The following is a 27,686-nucleotide window of genomic DNA, read 5'->3' as shown; positions in this document are numbered from 1 at the left end:
CATCCAACTTCAGCTCAGGTCAAGATCTCATGGTCTGTGAGTTCGAGCCCCGCAACAAGCTCTGTGCCGACATGACAGCTCAGAGCCTGGAGCCCACCTTGGATTCTGTGTCTCCCTTTCTCTCTGCTCCTCCCCTGCTCATGCTCTGTCTCTCCTTCAAAAAATAAACATTCAAAAAATTTAAAAAAAATTATCCCCTAAAAGTACTTGAGATCCTTAGATGAATTAATTCTACTTCCTTATGCTGTGATCAATGTTCTTATCTGCCTGGCTCATGTCTGACCAAACAACAATCTTAGTGGCATCTCCTGAATAGAGTATATGGAATCCTCTGGTACTTGTGAAACCAACCCTTCCACTTGGGTGTCCTCAAAATTAGGCTAAGGCCCAGACTAGAGGGCCCTGGAGTTAAATCAAGCAATATGGAAATAAGGCTTTGCACCTGCCTGGAGGCAAAGGATAATTTGCCTGACTATGGAGTGCCTGAATGGACTACCAGCTTATAAGGGTTCCTAATGATTTGGCTTTTTTCTACTATGAGTTCAATGAAAGTGGCCAGACTTTTGAGCGTGCCCTGGGGCATGCTGTTTTGATGAACCACTATTTCTTTCAGGTCTTGGGCCTGTGGGCCTTTGCTAATTTATCTGGCTCCCATAATACCACTTCACAGCAAGCCTCCTTAATCTCTCCAACAAAGTGGAGTGCCTGTATTGTCAGTCATTCCCCTATTCATCAGTCTTTAAACTATCCCTTCTTTTTCTCCTTTTCCAGAGCAAAATAACCTATTAGCATTGGCATTCTGCCGAACATTGATTGCCTAAATGCCAAACAGTACTTTCCTGGAGGTTCCCATCCCCAAAGCTCTAGCCTGGCATTGTGTGGAATGCTCAAAGTGCACCCTGTGTTGGGCTGGGAACTTCAGAGCTGGCAGGCAGGGGTTCACTGGGGAATCCAGGGAAGCATTCCTCCATCCTCTAGAAAAGCGATTTTTGGTGGTCACTTAGGTTTGGGAACAGAGATGCAGAATTGTGCCTCTTAGGGCTCCACTGGTCACATTTCTTAACTGTTAATGCACCATTTAGGCTGCATTGTATCAGCCAAAGGATTTTCAAACATCAGCTGAATGTTGGGATTTGATACTCTCTTTTTTGGGGCGGATAAATAAGCTGATGCCAGAGATGAGGTCCCCTGGAAACAAAAGTATATGCATAGTTGCTGCAGCCACAGAATTAGCACAGATTGATACATGACTCTACCTTTTTATATGATGCCATTGCTTTGTGAAGAATCTTAATTTGGGTTATATACTTTTGGAGTTAGATTTAATTCAACACCAGCTTTGTGTTATTTTTAGTTTAGACTAAGTCTTCTGAGCAGTCAAGAGTGATTGAAATTTGCTGACAGCAATTTTTCCTAGGCAACTAGATTGTTATTCGACTCAACTGTACCAGAGTACGTCAGATAAACATAGTAAAGACTAAATACATTTGGCTTTACATTTTTAGCTTTCCTACCTTCAAGTTGCCTGCTGTTACCTCAGCCTGGAATGCCCTTTACCCATCCCCACAGCCCATTTTCTGCTTTTGGCACTCTTTCATGACCTAGTTCAAATCTCACCTCCTTTGAGAAATATTTAATTTCTATTCCCCCAGATTTGCACTGCCACAACATACTACCTTGTCTTAGTGCTGAATCCCATGAGATTTTTTGTTTGCTATTTACATGTTTGCAAACAAGGGTCTTCCTACACCCCCAGTGCTTTAAGAGGTGAAGATTTCTTTGAAAAACAGTATAGAAATATAAAATAATCATATTCTTTCTAGGTCAGGGAAGACAAAAATAAAACCAATACATATAAGAGCATCAAATTGGAATGATGACCCATCATGACTCCTGCCCACCTGAAACTGGTATGCATATCTGCAAATAAACTTTTACCCTACAAGGGTAGAGAATCAGTTAAGGCCATTCAGAAATAAATCAAAAATTAGAAATATGAGATTCACTCTTGGCTTCTCCTTCTCCCTCATTATACTCAATCAACAATACTCATCAATTTTACTAAATATCTGTGTGACCCAGTACTAGTGATCTCAAACCTCAGAAAGCGTTAAGACCTACCTTGTTAAAACAGAAAGCTGAGGGGCGCCTGGGTGGCTCAGTCGGTTAAGCGTCCCACTTCGGCTCAGGTCATGATCTCACAGTCTGTGAGTTTGAGCCCCGCATCAGGCTCTGTGCTGATAGCTCAGAGCCTGGAGCCTGCTTCGGATTCTGTGTCTCCCTCTCACTCTGACCCTCCCCTATTCATGCTCTGTCTCTCTCTGCCTCAAAAATAAATAAACGTTAAAAAAAAAAAACTTAAAAAAAAAAACAAAACAGAAAGCTGAGCTCCATCCTCTGTATTTCTCATTCACTAGGTCAGCAGTGGGGCCAGAAATTTGCATTTGTAACAAGTGCCCAGGAGAACCTGATGCTGCTCATCCAGGAACCACACTTTGAGAACCATTGCTTTAACTCATCCCCCTATTCTATTCTCCTTGCTTTCTAACAAGGTTCCCAATTTCTACAAAAGGAAAAAGCCCCCTGAGTTGTGACACAGTAAGATGGCTCAAATAAGACATAAAAATAGCTAGTTTTGGTCCTGATCTAGAATGGTTTCCCTTGGTGGGCAGGGGTTGTCTACGTCTTTGAAATGACCCTTAACATACAGAAATGAGTCCTACAGCATTTCTGGAGTGGTCCAAAGTGTCTCTAAATACAGACCAGAAGATGAGGTCATGGTAATGCAAGGAGTCAGAAGTAGAGGAGGGGGAATGAAAGCTATAATCACTGTCAAAGGGGTGTTTTCTGTAGACAAGTGAATGGAGCTATTGTACACAAACTCAGTGGTTGCCAAGCATGTGGCCCAATTATTTTGCCTGTATGAGCATGGCACGGAAGGATCTCCTTAGAGGACTTGATTCACACATGTTGGCGTTTAGTAGCAAGCAAAAGTCTGGAGAATTTGAACCTAACTATACAAGTTCCTGCTTTCCAAATCTAGGATATAATACAATTAAGTTGGAAAGACTACATAAGTAAAACACCATCCTTAGAGATAGTACAGCATTTACAGTTGGTGAAAGACCAATATAGAAGATCTTGCCTAAAATACTGACAATAATGAGGATCACATGGTGGCCTTGGGCAGCAAGAAGTCCATAATTTAAATCTAGGGGTTAGCCTCCGAAACTGCTTTCCCTACTCTCTTGGGCTCCACTGCTATTTAAAATGTTTGTAAAAGTTCAAAAAGTTGTATTGGCCACCCACCAGATCTAAGGTCTTAAAGAAATGGGAGGTTTACTTCAGTGGCTAGGATGGATATGTGACAAGGTGTTTTGCTCTCTTAGGTGAAATACCATTCACTCTACAACATAGGAACGGAGATGCTTTAGTGGTCTTCAAAGTTCTCAGCTGCATGAGAGAACCATTCAGGTGGTTCACCTGAGCCCAAAGTATCAAGGCGAGAAAACAGAAGGACAACAATAGCCACCTGGCCTCCAGGAGAGCAGCACCTTCCTCCCTGAGCACCACGTAAGTAAGAAATAGAAGCTGTGAGGTTGCTGCCAATCCTCCATATTCCCATCTGTTGTATAAGCTCTGGCTAGGCAGAGCTGAAGAACAGTGTCCCACAGGAGGCTGCTCCATGGAACAGGGTCTACAGTCAGAATGTTACAGATGAGGCTATCAGAAGATGAATTCAGCTTAAAATAGACATAATTAGAAACAGGTTGGGAAGCATGGGTTTCTTCCTGTTAGGGCAAGAGGTTAGAAAATGAGGCTATGAGAAGATTTTATGTGGCATTGACTTAGGGGAAAGAGTGAAGGAAGCTTCTGTGGCTGTGGTGATCCCAATGTTAATATCCTAATTCCGCCAGACCTCCAACTCCCCATGAAGCACTGTACTACACAGTATTTATTTGATCTAAGCCTTCTAAACCTGCAGAGATGGAGGAAGGGGAGACCTGAAAGGCTTGAAATCCTAAGAGACAAACCAAAAAAATCATAGGAATTCTAGACCACAGCTCTACTAATTCAACCAAGGATAATTGCAGAAAGTTATCAGAGACCTCAAAGGCTCCGTAAAATACCACATTTACATACCATACCTCTCACCAGGGAGAGGGGCTGCAAAGCAAAGTGGTTTGGAATGGGATGGGTTGAAACTGGTTTACAGTTGTTAGAGAATGTTGTTTTCAGACACATGAAATGTTATTTATTGTTTTAATGTTTATTTATTTTTGAGACAGAGAGAGACAGAGCATGAGCGGGGGAGGGGCAGAGAGAGAGGGAGACACAGAATCCGAAACAGGCTCCAGGCTCCGAGCTGTCAGCACAGAGCCCGACGCGGGGCTCGAACTCACGGACCGCGAGATCATGACCTGAGCCGGAGTCAGACGCCCAACCGACTGAGCCACCCAGGCACCCCAGACACATGAAATTTTAAAATGCTGGAGTTAACTCAGCCATCATGTAGCACAAACAAATCAGAACAAATATTCATTCAACTATAAACATATAAGTCACTGTGATATAATTCTTAGGGTTTAAAATTTATAGCTTCCTCTTACTCTCCCCTTTAAAAATTCTAAAGTGTAATCTATTAAAAAATAGTTATTAAAATAATCCAAAATATTTTACTATAATAATCATATCACTTAAATTACCACCTTGCTTATTTTGGGCTACACATTTTAATACCTATACATAAACCACTACAATTGTATAATAAAAATGACTATTTTTTGTCTTAGGTCGTCTGATTTTTATCTTGGCAAACTTTTTTTTTAAGTGTGATATTAACACCAGCACAGACACGATCAACTTGTCTCTGGGCAATGTAACAAACAGGGGACTCAAAAACCACATGCTCTTTTATTATACACTATGTTGAATTGCCTTGTCTAGCATATTCATTCCAAGCATTTAATTGAATGCAAATTCATACAAATACCCTTGAGTAAAATCTGCTATGGTGAATGCTTCTAGGTTTCTCTTGGATGCCACTGCTATTTCACTAAACTGGACTTTTTCAAAAGGAGAAAGAATAAGCATACATACATATCTAAAATATACCTTTTGTCCTTAAAGGTTGATCTGCATTAGTTTTATACAATAGATATTTCCATATACAAATTAAGAAACAGAATACGAGTGCTTTTAGGATTCTAGAAGGCTAATTTTGGAACTTAGTTTCAAGAATTAGAGTCTGACTTACTATTTTAACAGATCCTGAGACACCATAATTACCTTTTTAAAACAAAGTTTTAGAAAAAAACAATGAATTCACGAAAATACAACAGCTTTGTGTTTTTCTGTGGATAAAATTATCTTAATTCTCTAACAACATCCCTTTTGCATTAATGAAACCAAGGATTTTGCTTACCAAATATGAAACAGAAATTCTTAGAAAAGACAAATCATGGTCAGTCCAGGAAATAAATGCCCCTCTAAAGCCAAAGCTTTGGTAGGATGGAAGGAAAGCAAACCTGAACTCTTGAATTTTAGAGAAGAATTCTACTACAGAATCCAGTTATTCCAGCTTTGGATTGTACAATTTCACTGAGATTAATCAGACATCATTTTAAGGACACCTAAGGGTTAATTTATTTTCCAAAAACAAAATCCTATTTTTTATTTGAATAGAATAAGGCACAATGTAAGTACAGATTAGTCTGTTTAAATCTTGTTAGTATTTGTAAAGACATTACCAAATAATTTTCTCTTTACTATGAAATAAGTATTGATTATTGTTCTCATTTTACAGATGAGAAAATTAAGATACAGACAGGTGAACTGACTTAGGAAGTCAGGAGGAATATAGGGAACAAAGCTGGGATTTTATAGACAAAATGACCAGAGTTTCAATATAGTATAGCCACCTACTACTAGCTTTGAGGAAGTTCCTTCATCCAAGCCTTTCATCTGTAAAATCAGGATAATAACACCTACCTCTCAAATAGTTGATGTAAGGTATAAGCAAAGCACCTAGCAGAAAGCATAGCACAGAGCTGCCCATTCAAGAAACATCAGCTCTCCCAGCAATCCACAATCTTATTTTCTTCAGCTGGTATAAGAGGTGTCTACTGAATCCACATGCTATTGTGAGGTAAGTGAGAACACAAGCGGGGCACCTCGCAAGTATGGGGCTCAATACATTTGTTCTCTCCCCCAGTACTCCCTCTCTTACCCTAGGTCCCACAGTTACTAAATGGCTGAGCCGCAGTCAAATCCAGATCTTGGTTCTACTATAGAACTGTTTCTGTACATATGCATTTTATTTATGATAGTACCTCATTTAACTGCAAAAACAAATTTAACCTAGCTCCTTGATCAGTTATTATTTTAATGTGTTCCCAGTAAAATCAAATTTATTTCTAGGGCAGCTTTACTTTTCAGTAATCAGAGAAAAAGTGATTAATATTTCACACTTGAAAATATGTATTTTTGATATGAATTTCTACTGGCATTCCTTAATGTATATTCTTAATATTTTATAAACTATTAAACTCAAAACAGTCAAAAATCTATTACTTAGGTTATTACATATCTAAGCATTTAAGTGAGTCCATTTGATATACTAAGTTCAAAGATAATAGGTAGCCTTTTCATTTTTCCTATTTGCTCCCAAATAAAATAACAAAGTAGGGTAGTAAATGTAGTAAATAAATGTAGATATTCATAAATGAAACAGATGTGTAGAAATTACGGACTAGATCTGCATTTATGAAGCAATGACCTTCAAAACTGGCAGGGAGCTGTTAACAATGTTCTTCACAGGGGAGCAATTATATTACAACCCTATGTATACTTTCATTTCTCATGATCTACAAATACATTTGCATATCAGAAAGAATAAAAGAATAGTCTGGTAACTGAGGCAATCTTTACTGAAAGGATATAAGGCGTTTTCCTTACCTTAATAATCACATCCTAAATGCTAGATCAGTAGAACTGGTGCAATATGAAAGGCTAGAACAATACTTTGACAGAATTTCCTACAACTGAAATTTACCAAATGTGGCTATTATGGCTCTAACCTAGTGATACATTTCTGACTCTCTAATACCCTAAGTGTTCTCTGATTATCCCAAGAAGTACTGAAATCACTCTACAATACATACCTTAAAGAAAAATATGGCATACAATATTTTAAGGAAAATGATTCCAAATTATCACCAAGTTGTTTTTTTTTAAATACTGTACTGCAATTCCTAGAATGTTAGGAATATTGCTTTAACCTAGCAAGTAGCTCACAGCTCCTTTCCATACTGATTTAAAAGACCCAGTGCCCAATGCTTGACAAATAAGCGCATGCACGAACACACAAATACACACACTACAGAAATGTATAAGGGGTGAAAGTTACTAAGAAAAGCTCAATCTCTAAAAGCTTAAAAAAAGCTATATCCACAAAATATTAATTTCACATAATATCCTGTCTTTTTTGGGGTTTTTTGGCATTTCCTCTCATTGGGTAAAAACAAAAGGAATTCACAATAGTGGTGCCAAAGACTGACAATATTACATAAATTTCAGAATTCCTGTATTTTTAAAATTTTCATGCAAGAATCACAATGCACAATCATTAACATGTCTAGACAGTGGACACTCACTACAGTATAATCATGTTACACCAAGCTTAATTTTTTATGTGGCCTGAATTGTTATAACACATTGACTTGTAATAATGTAAAGAAGACCAGCAGGAAAAGAAACACAACCATAGTAAGATATAGCAAGCATAAACCCAGTAAGTCCTGTTAGACTTAAAAATACTGTTTTTCTTAACAGTAATAAAAACTACCCACAACTGTAATACCAACCAACCTCAAAGGTTCCACTAACTGGGAAAAAATCCAACTAGTTGTCTTATTGTGATACTGTAAAAGCCACAAGATTATCACTAGTGAAGTGGTGATGTGAATTTTGTTTCATTTGTACTCTATACCTTGGCAAAAGTTAATGACCTGCCCTAGGAATTTTATTTCACCATATACCCCAAAGTATTCTTAGGACTCACAAAGTCTAAATCTTACACTGCCCTTCATATGCTATTGTGTAAATGCTTTAAATTTTAAAACAAAAGGATAAAGACTTTAAAAGCTCTAGACAATGTATTCAAATGGTGAATATGTCAAGTCAATGTTTTCTCCTCCCCTACCCAAAAACAAACAAAAAAACCTGTACATGGCACATAAAGATACAATAGAAACAAAAAGTAGCATGCCACTCATTCTGTGAGAAAATACAGAACATCTATCAGATTCAACTACCAAAATCCTTTTCACGTGATGGCTAGCATCTTTATGACTGTGTTTAAGTGGCCTTAAAAAGCGATGTTGTTCTCTTTCTCTGCCCTCCTGGATCTTTGACAGCAGTCAGCACTTATGCCCAGAGCTGGTTTGGAGAGTGGGAGAAAAGGGAAAGTGAGGAGAAGGCTGAACTGAGCACGGACTCAGCAGAGAGCAGCTGCTCTCACACACTACCCAGCGTCTTTCTCACACACCGCTATTTTCCGCTATTGAGCATTGTCAGCAAAAAAATAAATGGGGGGTTGGGGGGCCAGGAGACAAAGAGGGTAGAACCAGAGGCCGACAGTTTTTGTCTGCCACATCTGAGGCGAGAAGCCCCCTCTGGTTTCTTGCTGCAAAGGCAAGGGATCAGATGAGACCCCTCCGGGTCCAACTCAATTTGCTTCTCCAGAAAGAGCAGTTTCCGGCAGCGAGCGCAGGATCCTCCGGCTGCTGAACTAAACACCGGAGCATTGTCAATGTTTCCTATCACTGACTTTACAGAGGAGGAGAGAGGGCTGTGACTGCATTCCTGGGAAAGACTACTACTCCAGACGTTCCACACAGCAGTAGTGAAAACACATAAGAGGTTGTAAAAATCCCTTCCAAAATACCAGGTTTCTGAAGAAATGCTGCGAAGCATTAACGTATTGTTGGTGTTATTTGTAAGTCACCGATTCTTTCTCGCCACGGCCAATCCTCAAATCTCTGGTACTTGTTGCTAAATCTTTACCTCACGCCCCCCAGAATTGCCCAACACAAATGAGATCTGCGGAGCGAAAGGCGGGGGGTGGGGGGTGCTAATCCTGGGAGCCCAGAGGCTGGGCTCCCTTCCATAGGCCACTCTGCATGGGCTGCGCGTTCACTTCTACCTTCTGAGAGCTCTGACTCACAAATGCTGGGGGGGGGATTATGACATACAGCATTATCCTTCCAACCAAAGATAGATAAGAAAAGCCGGCCAGCGGTCCTTGCCTGGCTGGAGAGCCAAAGCCTGTAGCCCCCCGACGGGGCGGCCGGGGTAGGAGCCTCCCGCCCTGCCCGCCTCTCTATGGACGCCCGCGGAAGATGCTCCCCACCCCAGCAGGCTCGAGGAGCCAGGATGGGGTGCCCTCATCCTGGGAGAGGGCAGAGGGATAGCTGAGGGTCCGGGACGGAGGGACTCTCACCGCAGCTGCGCGGAGCGCCTGGTACCCCGCCCCGGACCCGGTCTCGGGCGGAGGCGCTCTCTGCACCGGGGCCGTCCGCCGCAGCCGGGGACGGACAAAGCACCGGGGTCTGCGGCGACCCCGGGCGGCGGCGGCGGGCCAAGTTGGCCAGAGTCGGGGGACGAAGGGGTTCCGCGGGCAAGGCAGCGCGGCACTGACCTGGATGGTGCAGGTGTACTCGCTGTCGTCCAGCAGCCGCACGGTGCAGCTGTACTCGCGCTCCAGGCTCCTGCTGCTGCCGCTCATCAACCTGCTCAGCATCTTCCCGCCCGCCCGCCCGCCCGCCCCCGGGAGAGACGCGGCGGCGCTGCGGACCCCGGACCAGGCGCCCCTCAGCCGGGCAGCTCCTCGCGGGCCCCGGGCACCTGCACCATCACCCCAGCCGGGTCGCGGCCGCTGCCTCCTGCTGTCCCAGCTCCTCCTTCTTCTCCTCCTCCTTCGCCACCGCCTCCCCCCAGCCCCGAGCAAGCGCCCCGCTCTCTCTCCTCCGCGCCCCACTCCCCATGCCCAGTTCGTGGGGCGGGGCCTCGGCCGGAGAGGGGCCAATGGGGGTCAGCGCGGCGGAACCGAGTGGCAGAGAGAAGAGCCAATCGAGGTAGGGTACTGATATGATGGACAGGTGGGAGAAGCAATCACGGGAAAGCAGTCGGACAGAGCCTAGCGGGACCAGCCCTCTGGCGTCCCAAACGAGGGGCTCCTCTTGTCTCTGCGGTTCCTGTAGAAGCTGTTTCCCCTCCCCCAGGCCAGGTGTGGGCACCCGGCTGGATAAATGTCTGCTGCGTGGAATACGTTTAGACTGTGCTTCAGGGGCCAAGTCCCACACTCTGCAACGCCGCGAGTCCCGCCCTCTCGGGAGCCGGGGCGGTGCAAGAAAACAATCCCCGCACCTGCAGAATGCTGGCACCTTCCGCTCCGGACCAGGCGGCTGCCCCCACCTGAGCTGTACCCCAGGTGGGCGCGACGGGCCTCTGCCCCAGCCCTCTTATTTTGAACAACATCTATTTTACAGTAGCTACTTAAGTAAAAGCTGTAGGGTTCGAAAGGGCTCTTAAGCACTCGGGTTTAACCCCTAGGAAACCCTTCACTCTAACACCCTATGCCTCGCTTTTATTTTCAGAAGACAAAAGAGACTGAGGTGTGCTCCTTCAGCCGGTAGGGTGCAGAGGAAGTGGTGGGTCCTTTCCTTGCACCTTCAGAACTAGAATTACCGTATTTTCTTACTTCCTCAACAAAACATCAGAGTATGTCAGGAGGTATGTATCACAGAGGAAAAAAAAAATTGTCTACTGCCCTTTGTGACCCCTTATCTAAAGATCTCACGTTCTTTATGAAAACTTCACCAAGAAACGTAATATTCTCGCTCAAAATTTTTTGATGGAAGGAAATGTTATATAAAAGAATCATATCAACACAAAATTGATGCCAAAATATATTAATTTAATAAATAATGAAAGATGCATAATTTCCTATTTTAATTTATACTGTTCTTGTTTGTACGGATAACAAACACATAAAAATGAAACCCTACATTAACTTAGAAAACAGCCAACTTTTAAAGTACTTGTTTGTTTGTTTACCCGGAGGCACCTGGCTGGCTCGGTGGGTACAGCATGTGACTCTTGATCTCAGGTCCTGAGCTCAAGCCCCTTTCTGGGCATAGAGCCTCCTTAAATATAGTATGCTTCTCTTGCGTCCTTGATTTCCAATATTTCTCCCAATTTTTTTGCATGGGACCCTCTCCCACTTTAGTTATCACCTCTTTATTAGTTGCATTCTCATTTATGTCATTCAATAGTCATAAGAGGAGGTTTCGCTTTTCAATGTAATCCTAGAGTTAAGAAACTAGAACAGTAAGTCAAATATTCTAGCCATTAAACCAGATGTGAGTTCCTCTACTTTGTAGCCACAGCAGGTAGCCTTGTATGTGCAACACAGTAAGTATTCAGTAAGTTTTTGTTGAATGAAGTAAATGAGATAGATATTTCATTGCATCTAAGTCCCAGGGAAAGATACATGAAAAAATTAAGAATTTCAGGAAGGTCTTGGAGATAAATGAAATTATTAATATGTCAAAGTGATATTTTGCAAAACTCAGCTTTGTTGTGTAGTTGGGAGAAGACAATGAAAGATTTCAGGCAGGCAGAACTTATGTTGAAGGCAAAAGTTGCTGTTTGTTTACAGAATCTGTAAGAGCAAGAAAAAATGTCCAAGAAGCTAGAGGAAGCCCAGTAGTTTGATGGTAGGGAAATGTCTTTAACAGGTTATGCAAATAAGCAGCTGTTAGAATAAAAAGGCAAAGCATCATGAATCCAGAAAAGCTCTCAGGAACTGAATGCAGTCTTTTTTCAGAGTATGACCATAGATGCAATCAACAGGGATGAGACTGTGGCTTCTATGCCAATGTGTTAAGTAACATTCCTGTTCAGCCTAAGAAAATCATATAAACTTAGATGTGCACCTCATTGAAAGACCAGTTACATATTCATCCATGCTTATGCATAATATCCAGAAAGAATTTCAAACTTTCCCTTACGCTCTTATTCAGAACACTTTGTGAGGAAAACAGAGGATGGATGCATAATGGAAGAAAAGCAAGAAACTATCAGTTTCTGGTGAAATGTATGCCTATTTAGGGATTGAGAGCAGAAGCCTGGGAGAAACTAAAAAGAAAAGACTCATATAAAATCACACTGAGGAATATTTTGTTTGTCTTTGTTTTTGTCAAGCCTTTTGAGCAGGATATCCAGGATAAAAAGGGTGTGTTCAATAAAAGGCCTCATGTGCCCTTGATAATCAGAGCATCATAGCTTTCATTAATTTTTTGGGTATAAAGGAGGCCATATTTAAAATTCCAAACTACAATAACTCTGAGCTCCCACCTTCCAAATTATTAGGATATCGGCTCCCTTTAAAGTTTCCCTCTCTGCTCTACTGTTGAGGAGTCCCTAAGGGTGATTCTGTCACCAACATATGCCTGAAATAACTGAATTACTCCTGCCTGTATTTCAGATGTCACATACCCTGATGTTCTGGGATACTGATCTCTCTCCAGCCAATGAAACTTTCACCATTGCCTTGGGATCCAGCAGGAAGAAGCACTGCCTCCTCTTCACCAGGACATCACAAACCCTGGTTCTTCCCATCATAGTCTCCTTATAGCACAGCTAAGACCAGGGTTATATAACAATATTAAAAAGGAAGAGCAATACAGAGTAAACTGCAGGTATGACATGGCTACTCTCAAAGCCCTTGTGGACTACAGGCCTGCCTTATTGTTGAGCTTGCAGCCAGGGTCTATGTGGCTAATGACAGCCCCCCTCTCCATCAAGAGTTCCCCTGACCCTGTCTTGAACATTCAGGCTCAACCACTCAGAGAAGAAAACAACTCTCCTCACCCAGTTTAAGGTGCATTTTCAAAGTCCCACCCCCTGTCCCAGTTGCTGCCTTTCCATAGGATGACTGACCATGGGAATACCTACTCCTTTAGAGGAAACCCCACCTTCCATCCTGAGGAGTGTGACCTTAACCTTTGACCCAACTGGACTATCACCTTCATAACATAAAAGTCCAAACCCAGCACATTTCTCACAAAGACTGAGTTAATCTTTATAAATAGGTCTAGGTAGAGCCTCACCAAAGCCAGTCCAGTCCCTTTGCCTAATTATTTCTCCAGTAAGCAGTAAGGATTATGCCTGTCCTTGTTTGCCTGTATCTTTTAGAGCTCAGCTTTTGTTCTTCTAAGAGCAAGGGCTGAAACAAGGACATTCGCATCTCCACAGAAACAACACATATGTGGTCTACATCCACAGAGAGAAAAGGAACAGTTTTTCTCTTCTGCATCAATGTCTGCGGAAGCAATGCTCCTGCTCCACACACAAAGATTTGCATATCCAAATGGAGCACTCTGCTTCACAAACTAAAGCATCTACACTCAAGTTATAGTTTTCCAAGAGTAATAAATGTATACTTGCTTTAACATGAATAGTTAAACAATCCATGTAGTTTTTCCAGAGCAGTCTGCCTCTGAAGAAATGTTCAAGTCTTCTCTTTCATCAGGACAGAAATGACCAATGGTTTAAGAAAGCCTTTCTACCTTCTACTAACTCTTAGGATTTTCAGTTAGCCCCCATTACATTTAGAAGAATTTTTAATGTGTATTTCTATGTGGAAATATAAGTGCATGTATTGTTTTTATTCCAAACTACATTTATTGATCATTTACTGTGTGTTAGGCACATAATCTATGACAGCTTTCTAGAAAACATAGACATAGCCCAAAGAATATGGGAAAATGAGATGTGCAAACAAAAAAGTTCACAATCTAGGAGAGAGTGTTAGGTATATAAACAGTTAGCTATTATACAACATATGGAGCATGAGTAAAGTACTATAAGAGAACAACAAATGGTACAATTATTTAAGCATAGGAGACAGCACAGTCTCCCATGAGAAAGCATTTGAGTTGAGCCCCTAGGAATGAATAGTATGGTGATGGGTGTAGACAGCAGAAGAGCAAGATATGGTATGAGGAGTGACATTTTAAGTAGAGGAAACAGCATGATAAAGACATAGAAGAACAAATATGTATAGCATGTTTTAGAAATTGCAAGTGCCCCTGGATAGATAGCACGTGGGCTGCATTGGCTGGAAAGAAATGAACTGAGGACAAATCATATAGAACCTTCCATGCCATAGTTAGGAATTTGGACTCTGTTGTATAGACTGGTGGTGGGGGGTTGGGGGTGTTGCAGGTTTTTAAGCAGCGAAATGACAGAATCAGATCTGTGTTTTGGAACTGATCATTTTGATAGTGTCAATGTTTAAATTATAGCAAGAGGTGATTATTTACTATGGAAAAAAATGCATTCTGAAAACAATACAATGTCTTTAATGAGGCATCAGAAGCATTTATAATAGGTGTCTCAGATGTGAGTGACAGGCTTTATTATATTCTCCAATTATGGTTCATTTTCCTTATATTTCCAGCCAGTCTTTAGTTATTGTTCTAGAAATGAAATGTATATGAAACAAAGCAAATTAATTCATTTATTCAAAAAAGATTATTAATGGTCTACTATGTGCAAGTCCCCATGCCAGGTGCTGAGAGAATTCAAAGATGAATAAAATATATTCCTAATCCTCATAGAATTTACAGCTCTATGCAATCTGCAAAATTACTTCAACATTTATTAAGTATTCAGTTTATGTAGATTAAAATTCAACACACATTGGTCAAATATATATATATATTTCTCATAAATATATATATGTGTATATATATATATTTATGAGAAAGACAGCAAAGATAGGAGAAACAGCCTAAATATGGGCAAAGAAAGTATATAAATATGAAGAAATTGGAACAGCCCGTATTTCTTGATTAATAGTGTCAATTGACTATTTGCTCTACAAAATGAAATAATTAACATTACTGTACTTCCTCCCAAACTCTGACTCTAACTCCCAATCTGTGTGGTTCATACTATTTGTATTTTGTCAGGATTTATAATATTTATGGCTTCTGGCAACTGATTTCCTCTAGTTATTTAATCTTACTTCTGTATTCAAATGGATTCAGGGCTTTTACCACCAGTCCTTTTATCCTCCAGATTCACCATTCACATTTTACTCATGTCCTGGTACATGGGATTTTTCCGCTAAGTAGTTTAAGAATGGCTAATGGCCACATTACCTTTCTTTTCTTTTCTTTTCTTTTCTTTTCTTTTCTTTTCTTTTCTCTTCTTCTTTCTAAACATACAGTGTTGTGTGAGTTTCAGGTGTATAATATAGTGTTCCAACAATTCCATACATAAATCACCTGGTGCTCATCATGACAAGTGACTTCCTTTATCCCCATCACCTATTTCACTCATCCCCCCACCCACCTCCCTACTGGTAACCATCAGTTTGTTCTCTATAATTAAGAGTTTGTTTCTTGATTTGTCTCTCTCTCTCTCTCTTTCTCTTTCTCTCTCTCTTCCCACCCCCTTTGCTCATTTCTTTTGTTTCTTAAATTCCACATATTCCACATATGAATGAAATTATATGGTATTTGTCTTTCTCTGACTGACCTATTTCACTTAGCATTATACTCTCCAGCTTCATCCATGTCATTGCAAATGGCAGGATTCATTCTTTTTTACGGCTGAATAATATTCCATTGTAAATATACACCACATCTTATCCATTCATCCTTGATGGACACTTCAGATGCTTCCATAATTTGGCTATTGTAAATAATGCTGTGATAAAAATAGAGGTGCATGTATTCCTTCATATTAGTGTTTTTGTATTCTTTGGGTAAATACCCAGTAGTGCAATTACTGGATGATATGGTAGTTCTATTTTTAATTTTTTGAGGAACCTCCATATTCCACAGTGAGTATACCAGTCTGCACTCCCAACAGTGCATGAGTTTTTCAAAAGTCTCAGCATCCTTGCCAACACCTGTTGTTTCTTATGTTGTTTATGTTAGTCATTCTGATAGATGTGAGGTGATATCTCATTGTGGTTTTGATTTGCATTTCCCTGATGATAAGTGATGTCGAACATCTCTTCATGTGTCTGATGGCCATGTGTATGTCTTCTCTGGAGAAATGTCTGTTCCTCTCTTCTGCCCATTTTTAAATTGGATTATTTGTTTTTTGGGGTATTACCTGCATTCTTTCTTGTCTACCTGTTGCATTTATACTTGAACAAATACTTGTATAGAAATATTACTTTGGGCTCACATTTTTTTCATTTTCTTTCTCTCAGAATTTTACAGTCATTGCTCCTTTGTCTTTTTTCCTGATATTTGCTATAGAAAAGTCTCAGATGAATCAAAATTTTCCCTATACATGATTTTCTTTTTCTTCAAGATATCTGAAAGACTTATACATTTAACCCTGAAGTTTAAGAACTTAGAATATATCTCTATGTTAATTTTTCTAAATCAATTTTCTCTGGTATAAGATGGGTAGTTTTCTGAACAATAATTCTTATTACCTTTGAATTTGTTGGGTTCTCTTCCTCTGGGATGCCAGTTAGCCCAATTTTGGATCATATTTGACTACATCTTTCTTTTTTTTTTAATTCTTAAATTTCTGTGGCTTTTCCCTCTTCATTCATTGTGATTGTCCCAAGTCTTTTCCTCTCTGCCATTAACCTGATTTTCAGCCAAGTCTATTTTGTTCCTTGCTGTTCAAATTTATTTATATTACTTTGATTCTCAATTATTCTGCTGGTTTTTTTTTACTTTATTTTTAAGTAATCTCTACATTGTGGGGCTTGAACCCCAAACCCCAAGATCAAGAATTATATGCTCTGCCCACTGAGCCAGCCAGGTACCCCTCAATTATTCTGTTGTTTTAATATTTCATCTTGGATTTCTTATTTTTTTTTAATACTATTTCTTACTGAGTCTATAGAAGAAAACCTTCATAAAGAATATGCTTCAGAGCACCTGGGTGGCTCTGGGTGGCTCAGCTGAGTGTCTGACTCTTGATTTCAGCTCAGGTCATAATCCCAGGGTCGTGGGATCAAGCCTCATGTTTGGTGTAGAGATTGCTAAAATAAAGAAATAAGCTTCAAAGAATATGCTTCTCTTCTCTGAGTTGTGACAGTCTCTTCTTGACCAAACTTTAGTCAGATTCCTCTGAATCCCCTTCCCAACTAGCCTTGAGTTTTGGACTTTTTTCTGTCTTTTGGAATTTTGCCCACCTTTGCATCAGGTTAGCCGGAATCCCCCAAACTCAGTATCTAAACGTCTTCAATGTGTTACCAAATTCTTCATCTCCTACTATTCCCAGATGACATTTGATGACTTTGGCCCATCTTCAGCAAGAATCTTGTTAGGCCGCTTTAGCCAGAATCTCCCCTTATCCTTGATGTTTCATCTTAGTAATTTTTCATCCACTGACATCCATCTCATCCCCACTCTGCTCTTTGATTATAAATTCCCACTTTTCCTTGCTGTCTTCAGAATTAAACCTAGGTGGTTTTTTTTTTTTTTGGTTTTTGGTTTTTGTTTTGTTTTGTTTTAGTTTATTTCCTTTGAAAGAGAGAGGAAACGTAAGCAAGGGAGGGGCAGAGAGAGGAGGGAACAGAGGATCTGAAGCAGGCTCTGTGCAGAACAGCAGAGAACCCGATGTGGGGCTCGAACTCACAAACCCTGAGGTCACAACCTGAGCCAAAATTGGATGCTTAACTGATTGAACCACCCAGGTGCCCCAGAATTGAGCCTAGTTTTGTACTGAGGTCTCCTTTCCCCTGAATAGTTTTTATGAATAAAATCTGTTTTTAATCACTTTAACTACTGTCCAGCTCTGGTTTTTCCTTAACAGTTGTTTTCATCTGAACTAGATCCTTTTACCATGCTTGAAGGGTGGTCATGTCATATAGTTCATCCAGTTCATGCTTAGCATGGACAGACCATTCAGATTTTCACTTTGCTCTGGTATATGCCAGTTTTTCTTCCTCCTGCTTAGGACTTTGGACTTGTTTTCCAACTAATTTTCTCTAACATGAGGATGCAGGATAAGGGGAAGAAAAGAGGGAACTTAGGGCCAAGTGATGCCTGTATTAGCTCTACTCTCTTGTGAGATTCAGTTAAATGGCCTTTCGGAGCCCAGTCTAACCAGCCAGGGGTGTATTACTCTCCTTGTATCAGTTCTTTTTCTCAGCTTTGTTACCTGGAAAATGGAAAGCTTATTGTCTCTACTGAGGTCCCATGGTAGTATATAGAGGATTCTTTCTAAAACAAATTTCTTGGGGGCCCCTGGGTGGCTCAGTTTGTCAAGTGTCTGTTGATTTGGGCTCAGGTCATGATCTCACGGGTTGGTGAGATCAAGCCCCAGGTTGGGTTCCTTGCCCAACAACAGCACAGAGCCTGCTTGGTATTCTCTCTCTCCCCCTCTCTCTGCCCCTTCACCCCACTCAAAGCATTTAAAGAAAAATAAAACAATTTTCTTGGATTCCTCCATTTCTCCACCCTCCTCAGAGTTATTTATCTACATCCTCAGAATTATTCACCAATTAATGAATGTGGTGTATCCCCACCACACCCTTTCTTCCTCTGATTCTTCTTTGAGGAATAGGGGCAGGGTGAGGAGACATACCTTACTACACCAGAATATTCTTTTTCATTTGTTGGCCACATTTTTTTTCACATTTCATTTCTACATGAGATTTTATCCTTTATCTTGTAGCTGCTGGTGAATTTTGGGCTTTGTCAATGAATTTTTATTCTTGTCCATTTCATTACATATTGGTGGAGAGAAAACCTGTGACCCTGCCTAATTCTTCTATCCTTACTCAGAAGTTTGTCACCTAACATCAGCTAGGTTTGAAGTAGTTGCTAACCAAAGATATTTTCATAGAGAGGTTCAAATAAAAGAGAAAGGAAGAATAAACATTCCACAGTGCACATGCTAATTATTCAGTAAATGTCTACAGAATTAATTTAAAAGTTTCCCTGGACGTCGTTCAGTTAATTAAAACTGCAAATCATTATTATATCTTATCATTTCATTTTTTTCCATTATAGTAATAAGGGAGCACTCACTATATGCCAGGGACTCAGCTGGGTACTTTACATGTATTATCTAATTAAATCCTCACAACACCATGGTGAGGTCATGCTATTGTTATCATCCCCATTTTATAGATGAGGAACTTCCAGTATAGTGAAACTAAACAGTTTGTCATAAGAATTCAACTGTTAGGAAGCAGAACCTGGACTCATATCTAGGTCTCTGGTGCCAAAGACTATGCATTTAATAGCTACATTACACAGCCTTCTTTTTCAGAAAGTTAGTGAAAAGAGTGGAGTCAGAAAAACTGAATACAAGCTCTAGATCCAACATTATATACTATATAATCTTGGCTAGTCATTTGAACTCCCTTTCTCATATGTAAAATGGAGATAATAATGTCTTCCCTGGCTGTTCTGAAAGTCATAAGACTTTTATTTGTTTAATGTTTGTTTGTTTGTTTGTTTTGAGAGAGAGAGAGAGAGAGAGAGAGAGAAAGAGAGGCACAAGGAGAGGGAGAGAGAGAATCCCAAGCAAGCTCTGTGATGTCAGCCCAGAACCCGATGTGGGGCTCGATCTCATGAACTGTGAGACTATGACCTGAGTTAAAAATCAGGAGTCTGATGTTTAACTGACTGGGCCACCCAGGAGCCCCACTTTATTTTTTCGAATATGTTTTTTTCAAATATGTTTTTTAAGGTTTTATTTTTAATTAGTCTCTACACCCAGTTTGTGGCTCAAACTCCCAAGATCAAGAGTCACACACTCTACTGGCTGAGCCAGCCAGGAACCCTAAGACTTTAAAGTGGCAGGTTGAACACAAGCATTTACCTCTGTTATTGCTCTAAATCCACCAAAATGACAGTAAAGTGATTAGGAAAAAAAACATAAACTTACGAGACCAAGGTGAATGGAGGGGAGCCACAGCAATAACATTTTGGAAACCAGAAAGCATATGGGTGAGTAATAATTGACTAAGCAGACCCAAGAAAGTTGAATCCAAACCCAGCAAAGGGGAGAGGTGAGAGGCAATTTGATTTGCATGTAGAATCCACAAAATATTTAGAAATTGATGAACCAGGTGCTTTTATAAGGGGAGACAGAACTGAAAATAGGAGGATTGTTTGAAAGTCCATTTAAGTAGCAGTTCCCTTCCTCAGCTCCATGCAGCCAAAAGACTTATTTTCTCCACTCTGTCAGAAGAGAGAAGGTAATTCCCTGGAGAGAGTAAAACAGAGTTTCTCAACTGGGGATAGGGTCACCAGAAATTTAAGAAATTTAAGTAATACTACTAAAATAAAATATAGAGGCCAAAACAAAAGGGAAACAGTCAACTTTGAGTATGGAAAGTCTAAGCAGGAGAAAGAAGATTTTCAAAGAACAAATTATTAGTAAAGATTCTAATAGAAATGGGAGACAATATGGCATCTCTTAAGTAAGTACAGGATGCGATTTGGGGGAAAAACACATTCAGAGAATAATAACAAAACAGATTATCTTTATAAGTATAAAATAAAATAGGAGAAATGAAAATTAAAACTTAATAGGAATAGGGAAAGAAGGTAGAGGGCAGGAAATTATCAAAGGCATAATTCAAGAAAAATTTCTTTACTGAAGGACATGAATTTCCCAATTTAGAGGGCCTGCCAAGTGCCCAGCACAATGGATAGAAACAAAGCCACACCATGACACACCACTGTGAAATTTCAGAACACTAGGAACAAAAATAAGCTTCCAGAAAGAAAAAAAGCTACAAACAAGCATTAGGATTACACTGGACTTTTCAATAGCACACTGGAATCAAGAAGATACTAGAGCAATATTCTCATATTCTGAGGAAAATGATTTCCAATCTAGAATTCTATTTTCGGGGTGCCTGAGTGGCTCGGTCAGTTAAGCGTCTGACTTTGGCTTAGGTCATGATCTCACTGCTTGTGAGTTTGAAGCCTGCATCAGGCTCTGTGCTGACTGCTCAGAGCCCCGAGCCTCCTTCAGATTCTGTCTCCATCTCTCTGCCACTCCCCTGCTCTGTCTCTCTCTCTCTTCCTCTCTCCCCCTCTCTCTCTCAAATATATAAAACATTTAAAAAAATTAGAATTCTATTTTCAAATAAACTATCAGTTGGGTAAAAAGACATTTTAGACATGCAAGATTGCAATAAATTTAACTCTTATGCATCCTTCCTCTGGAAGCTATCAGAGGATGGGCTCTCAAAGAATGTGGGAGAAAACCAAGAAATAGAAACACAAGGTAGACTGTGTTATGTGTTCAAAATATTCCCTGTTCCTCTCTATCAGGACTAGAATTTTACTTCCCATCCCACTGACATCAATTTTGGCCACAGTTTTGCTTTGTACAATAAAACATAAGGGAAAATGGTAAACATCATTGCTTTTTTCTTTCCTAAAACATTGGTATGGCCCAGATGAAGACCGCCTCTGGGTCCTGTGAAGAAGCCAACAGGGAGCACAGGTGCCCCCAATGCCGAGAAGATATCTAACAAAAGTGAGAAATAAATCTTTTTTGTTTTAAGCCACCAAAATTTTGGAGTCATTGGAGTACTTGGCTGGCTCAGTCAGTAGAGCATGCAACTCTTCACCTCAGGGCTGTAGGTTCAAGCTCCACATTGGGTGTTGAGATTACTTAAAAATAAAACCTTTGGGGTGCCTGGGTGGCGCAGTCGGTTAAGCGTCCGACTTCAGCCAGGTCACGATCTCGCGGTCCGCGAGTTCGAGCCCCGCGTCGGGCTCTGGGCTGATGGCTCAGAGCCTGGAGCCTATTTCCGATTCTGTGTCTCCCTCTCTCTCTGCCCCTCCCCCGTTCATGCTCTGTCTCTCTCTGTCCCCAAAATAAATAAACGTTGAAAAATAAATAAATAAATAAAATAAATAAAAAATAAAATCTTTAGGGGTGCGTGGGTGGCTGAATTAGTTGAGTGTCGACTTCAGCTCAGGTCATGATCTCACAGTTTGTGGGTTCCAGCCCTGCATCATGCTCTGTGCTGACAGCTCAGAGCCTGGAGCCTACTTCGGATTCTGTGTCTCCCTCTCTCTCTGTCCCTTCCCTGCTCCCACTCTGTCTCTCTCTCTCTCAAAAATAAATAAACATTAAAAGAAAAAGAAAATATTTAAAAAGAAAATAAATTTTGGAGTCACCATTGAAAAAGAAAAGAAGGGGCACCTGGGTGGCTCAGTTGATTAAGCATCAGACTTTGGCTCAGGTCATGAGCCCATGTTTCCTGGTTTTGAGCTCCACATCGGGCTCTGTGCTGACAGCTCAGAGCTTGGAGCCTGCTTCAGATTTTGTGTCTCTTCTCGCTCTCTGCCCCTCGCCCATTCACATCTGTCTCTCTCTTTCTCAAAAATAAATAAACATTAAAAAATTTTTTTAAAGAAAAGAAAAGAAAAAAGTTCAAAAACGAATATATATGATCCTGGAAATGGGATCTAACACAAGAAAGAGATTGTACATCTAAAACCTTTTTTAAAAAGAAGAAAAAAGAGATGTAAATTCTCAGAAAAATGGTAACGTTTAATCTCAGAATCATAGCTGTGAAGCAACTCTAGAGAAGGATCAAAGCCAAAATGGAGAAAATCAGAAGGCTCTCAGGTGTTTCAAAGAAAGTAAAAGCGATAGACTACCTAATGTGCCTGATTATATTGAGAAGAAATAGACTTTTGGGGGAAGTTTGGGTGAGTTAGTGATAATTATATTAAAAGCAAGTGAAAAATAAAAACAAAGCATTTAACAGCTCTAGGAAAAACCAAAGGAAAAGTAATAGTAGTATATACTCATTTACATAGCTACAGTAATATAAATAGTGATTTGATTTATTCAACATTATGATATAACTATATAAGAAGAGTGGGTCGGAAAGTGTGTACATAGGTGATTGGTGTAGGCTGGGGGTTGAGGCAGTTGAAAGATATATCTTTCATAGATAACACCTAGTTTTTTTTATCAAGATGTAGAAATGTAAGCATATTATTTAGAGATATTGAGACCAATACAAAAAAAAACAGCTAAAATAGCTGAAAATTGTTGACTCTAGGCAAGATAGATAAGAAAACAGGGGACTAGAAAATTGCTGTTTTCTGTAATAGACCTAATAGAACTATTTGACTCCTAAACCATGTGCATATTTAACTTTGATAAAAATGAAAACTAGGGACACCTGGCAGGCTCAGTCAGTAGAACGGGCGACTGTTGATCTCAGGGTCATGAATTCGAGCCCCACATTGGGCGTAGAGTTTACTTAAAAGAAAACTAAACCTAAACATTGCAGCACAGGGGTGGCTTAAGGCTTAACAACTCCAAAGATAAAAAAAGAAAATTAATACAATAAACCAATGCAACACACATTTATGCACCAAAAGAGGGAAGGAAGGGATAAATGGAAAGGGAGGGAGGAAAGAAGGAAGGAAGGAAAGGATGGTAAGAAAGAAAAAGAAAGAGAGTGGGAGGAAAGGAGAAAGGAAGGAAGAAAAGAAAGAAAAAGAGGGAGTTTGAAAGAATTTTGTAAACTGTAAAGCCCTGGGAATATTTCTAGTGAATGTAAACAAGTTAGAAGACTGAGTGGCATGGAAGCAGCAGAACATACCCGGTAAGTGCATGACTCTAGGTTCAGGCAGCCCATGACTCAAATTCTAACCCTGCTGCATACTAACCGGGTGACCTTAGGAATATTACTAAGCTTCAGATTCCTCATTTGTTAAAAACAAACAAACAAAAAAGGATAATGATAGTCCCTTTCTCCTAGCCTTGCTGTGAGAATGAAATGAGATCAACCCTTCCACAAACAAAACATCAGAAAAGTTTTATCTAATACGAGCCTCTTTTGGGGCACCTGGGTGACTCAGTCAGTTAAGGATCCAACTCTTTTTTTATTATTATTATATGAAATTTATTGTCAAATTTGTTTCCATACAACACCCAGTGCTCATCCCAAAAGATGCCCTTTTCAATGCCCATCACCTACCCTACCCTCCCTCCCACCCCCCATCAACCCTCAGTTTGTTCTCAGTTTTTAGGAGTCTCTTAGGCTTTGGCTCTCTCTCCCACTCTAACCTCTTTTTTTTTTTCTTTTTTTTCCTTCCCCTCCCCCATGGGTTTCTGTTAAGTTTCTCAGGAAGGGATCCAACTCTTAATTGCAGTTCAGATCCTGATCTCTCACAGTTCTTGGGACCAAGCCCTGCAACGGGCTGCACACTGTGACAGAACAGGGCCGCCTTTAGATTCTCTTTAGAAAATCTTTAGATTCTCTATCTCTGCCCCTCCCTCTCTCTCAGTATCTTGCTCTCAAAATAAATAAGTGTGTATATGTATATGTATATGTATATGTATATGTATATGTTTATGTAATACCAACCTTTTTTGTTCTCTCATCTTCTGTGGATTGATAGACATGAAATGGATGACTTACAAGGCAATCAATAAAAGGGAAAATTGAAAGCAAAAATCTGAGATGATACCCAAACTGGAGAACCAGCCTCTGAATCACTGAAAACTGCATTATGGTTGCTTCAGCAGCAGTAATTGGCAAGCCAATTGCCTTAGAGCTACAGCTGTTCCTTGTCTTTCTGTTTCTTTCTTGTTCCTTTCTCTCCTTCATTCTTAATCATTGTCATTATCATCATCTTTTTTTAAGTTTATTTATTTATTTTGAGAGACAGAGAAAGAGAGCAGGGAAGGAGCAGAGGGAGAATCCCAAGCAAGACCTGTGTTGCCAGCATGGAGTCTACACAGGGCTTGATCCCACAAACCGTGAGATCATGACCTGAGCCGAAATCAAGAGTATGCTTAACTGACTGATCCACCCAGATGCCCATATCATCAACTTTTAATGCATGCTGACATCTCATTCATTCTGCAAATGATAGTTGAATGCTAAATGTACTTCTTTTAGACTCTGCTTCCCATGTGCTCATCTTATCTACCTACACAATTTAGGCAACAAGTTATAATTATAGATATGGAAAGGAATTTTTTTTCTGCAACAAGGAGTTGGTTATTATGATCCATAATAGGTAAGGAGGTTTTATTATTCCAAAAGCAACCACAAGGATATTTGACCAGCATCCAACTCGCACAGGAGATTGTTTTCCTCTGAAAGTAGTATAATTCTTTCTGAATCCGAAAGCCATTCTACTTCCCTAATCTGGTAATCACAAAATGTGATTTTTCAAATTAGATTTTTATGTCGTGCTAAATAAACTTAGTTCTTCGTTGCATACTAGGAAGCAGGTTTTTTAAGGACATGGTGGGTGAGGGAAACTTCCAATCTCCTAGAGTTTATTGCCAGGAGAAATCTAGGAGTTCTGTGTGAAATATAGTCCTTTTTTTTCCCCCTACCCATCATCCAGAGATGCAGCTAGGGCTAACATAAGGCATTTTTAAGGATCACCAATCCTTCATTAAGAGAATGCCCAGAAGTTAAAGTACAGAAGACAAAAGAAACTGCCTAAAAAACTGCCTTATCCATAGATATCCTGGTGTTTTGTTCTCCCTCTCCCTCCCAGCCTTTTTTATCCTTCTTATCCATACAGGTGTGCCTTTGGGAGCTGAAGATCCCTATAACCATCCCAGCATCCAGTCTAATTTGCCATTGATGCTGTGGTTCCAGTCTCATGCTGTAGTTTTGACACAGAGTTCTGTGTCTTCTGGTAACTGCATTCCTTTCTGATTCCTTTAGTTGGCTCCTTTGTCTTAATACCCTGCAAAATCACAGTCCCTTTGAGAAAGGATCTAATATGCTGTTACTAGTCCTACATTCCAGATGCTGATATATGTATGCAAACAGCAGGCTGTCTGTTTAGATCTCTGAATATTCCCTTTCTTGAATTACCCAGCACTGTGCTATCCACTATAGAAAAACTGACCCCAAGTTATTCTTCCTTCTTGTCAACTGCTTCCCCCAGGCTACCCTCCCTTTCCTATTTCCATGTCCTTCTTATATGTACCAATAAGGCAGGATTCCTTCCAGGGCCTGCAGCTGGGTCCACCCTGTACCTCTCCTGACCCAGTGTACCTTGTCCACTTGTAGTTAACAAGAACATGTTGGCCCTGTCCTAAGAACAGTCATCCAACCAACCTGCTGGGAAAAATGTGATTCTCAGAAGGAAGAAGTCTGAACTTTGAGATCAAGGCAGTTTGTACATATATGACTCTACATAGCCCTCCATACCCACACTGGTTTCCCTGTTAAAGATAGACAATTGTCTATTTCCCTAATTTTGAGTTATTAACGGAGTTTGAAAGAGTATGGCATCAGTTGGAATAATTAGTTATGTTGGCTGAACCTTCAAGAGAGTATAAGATTTTGCATTTTAGTATAATAATGGCTAATGCCAATTATTATATGCTAGGCACTATATTAAGTGCTTCCTATAAATTAACTCATTTTATCCTCACAACTACCCAAAGAAGTAGGTACTGTTATTTTTTTTTTATTTTTATTTACTTATTTTTAATTCCAGTATAACTAACATACAGTGTTATATTAGTTTCATTTGTATACTATAGTGATTCACAGTTCTATACATTAGTCAGTGCTCATCACAATAAGTGTTTTCTTAATCCCCCTCACCTATTTCACCCCCGCCCCCGGCCACCAGTTTGTTCTCTATAAAGGGTCTGTTTTCTGTTTGTCTCTTTTTTTTTCTTTTTTTTTCTTTTGTTTCTTAAATTCACATATGAGTGAAATCATGTGGTATTTGTCTTTCTATGGCTGACTTATTTCACTTAGCATTATACTCTAGATCCATCCATGTTGTTGTAAATGGCAAGATTTCATTCTTTTTTATGGCTGAGTAATATTCCTCTGTGTGTGTGTGTGTGTGTGTGTGTGTGTGTGTGTGTGTGTGTCTATACCACATCTTCTTTATCCATTCATCTATGGATGGACACTGGGGTTGCTTCCATATCAGTAAATAATGCTGAAGTAAACATAGGGGTGGATATATATGTCTTTCCGAATTAGAGTTTCTCTTTTCTTTGAGTAAATACCCCATAGTGGAATTACTGGATTATACTGTTATTATCCCTACTTCACAAAGGAGAAAATTAAAGCACAGTGAGGTCGAAAAACTTACCCAGGTTTACACAGCTAGTAAAACTAGATGTTAAATTCAAGCAGTCCTAGAAGACTACTATGTGATATTGCCTTTGGGAAACTAAAACAGATAAGGGATGGGGTCTTTAGCTCCTCCTTCAAAATGGACATTATAGTTGTTAAAATAAGAAAAGTTCAGACTGATTGGTCTCAGTAAATCAAGAACTCCTAATACATTTGGCTCTATCTCCATAATACATTTGCTAATATAAACAGGAAAGCAGCCAATTACTAGGAAAGTGTGTTTTGTATTTATTAAACAATACTATAAAATTCTGATGAAAACCCCTATTGTAATTCAGACTTGAGGGGTTTTTTTGTTGGTGTTCAGAAACTGGTCCAGCTGTTCCTCCAGCTGCCTGGTTATTCGGCAGGGACAAAATCAGTGAATCAGTTCAAATTCTAAATTTTGAAAAGGACAATGCATTTCTTTTTGTCTTCATGAGATACCTACATTTAAATTACAATGCCAAAGCAACCAGGCGTTGTGTGAACAAATTTACATAATTGGTGTCAAGGGTCT

General features: G+C 40.0%; 1 protein-coding gene across 6 annotated transcripts in view; it reads left to right on the top strand.

Moving 5' to 3' along the window:
* The first annotated feature begins 9,303 nt into the window (after positions 1-9,303).
* The window catches only part of LOC125168846 (uncharacterized), a 34,201-nt gene continuing 15,818 nt past the window's right edge, over positions 9,304-27,686 (top strand). Inside the window, exons 1-5 of one of the 6 annotated variants that reach the window (XR_007153316.1) lie at positions 9,304-10,136; positions 10,659-10,693; positions 10,782-10,794; positions 12,551-12,764; positions 21,479-21,542. Coding sequence is in view for 2 of the 6 variants with exons in the window: in XM_047864252.1 (XP_047720208.1) it covers positions 9,705-10,136; positions 10,659-10,693; positions 10,782-10,794; positions 12,551-12,700 (630 nt within the window). In the remaining 4 variants the exon portion in view is untranslated. Of the gene's footprint in view, positions 10,137-10,658; positions 10,694-10,781; positions 10,795-12,550; positions 13,595-21,478; positions 21,543-27,686 lie in introns of those variants that run through there. The other 5 variants (XR_007153315.1, XR_007153314.1, XR_007153317.1 and 2 more) reach the window with 5 other exon arrangements.

The sequence above is a fragment of the Prionailurus viverrinus genome, chromosome B3 (genome assembly GCF_022837055.1).
Source record: "Prionailurus viverrinus isolate Anna chromosome B3, UM_Priviv_1.0, whole genome shotgun sequence".
NCBI classification, from domain to species: domain Eukaryota; kingdom Metazoa; phylum Chordata; class Mammalia; order Carnivora; family Felidae; genus Prionailurus; species Prionailurus viverrinus.
The sequence above is the reverse complement of the archived record's forward strand: the minus strand, read 5'-3'. Positions and strand labels throughout refer to the sequence as shown.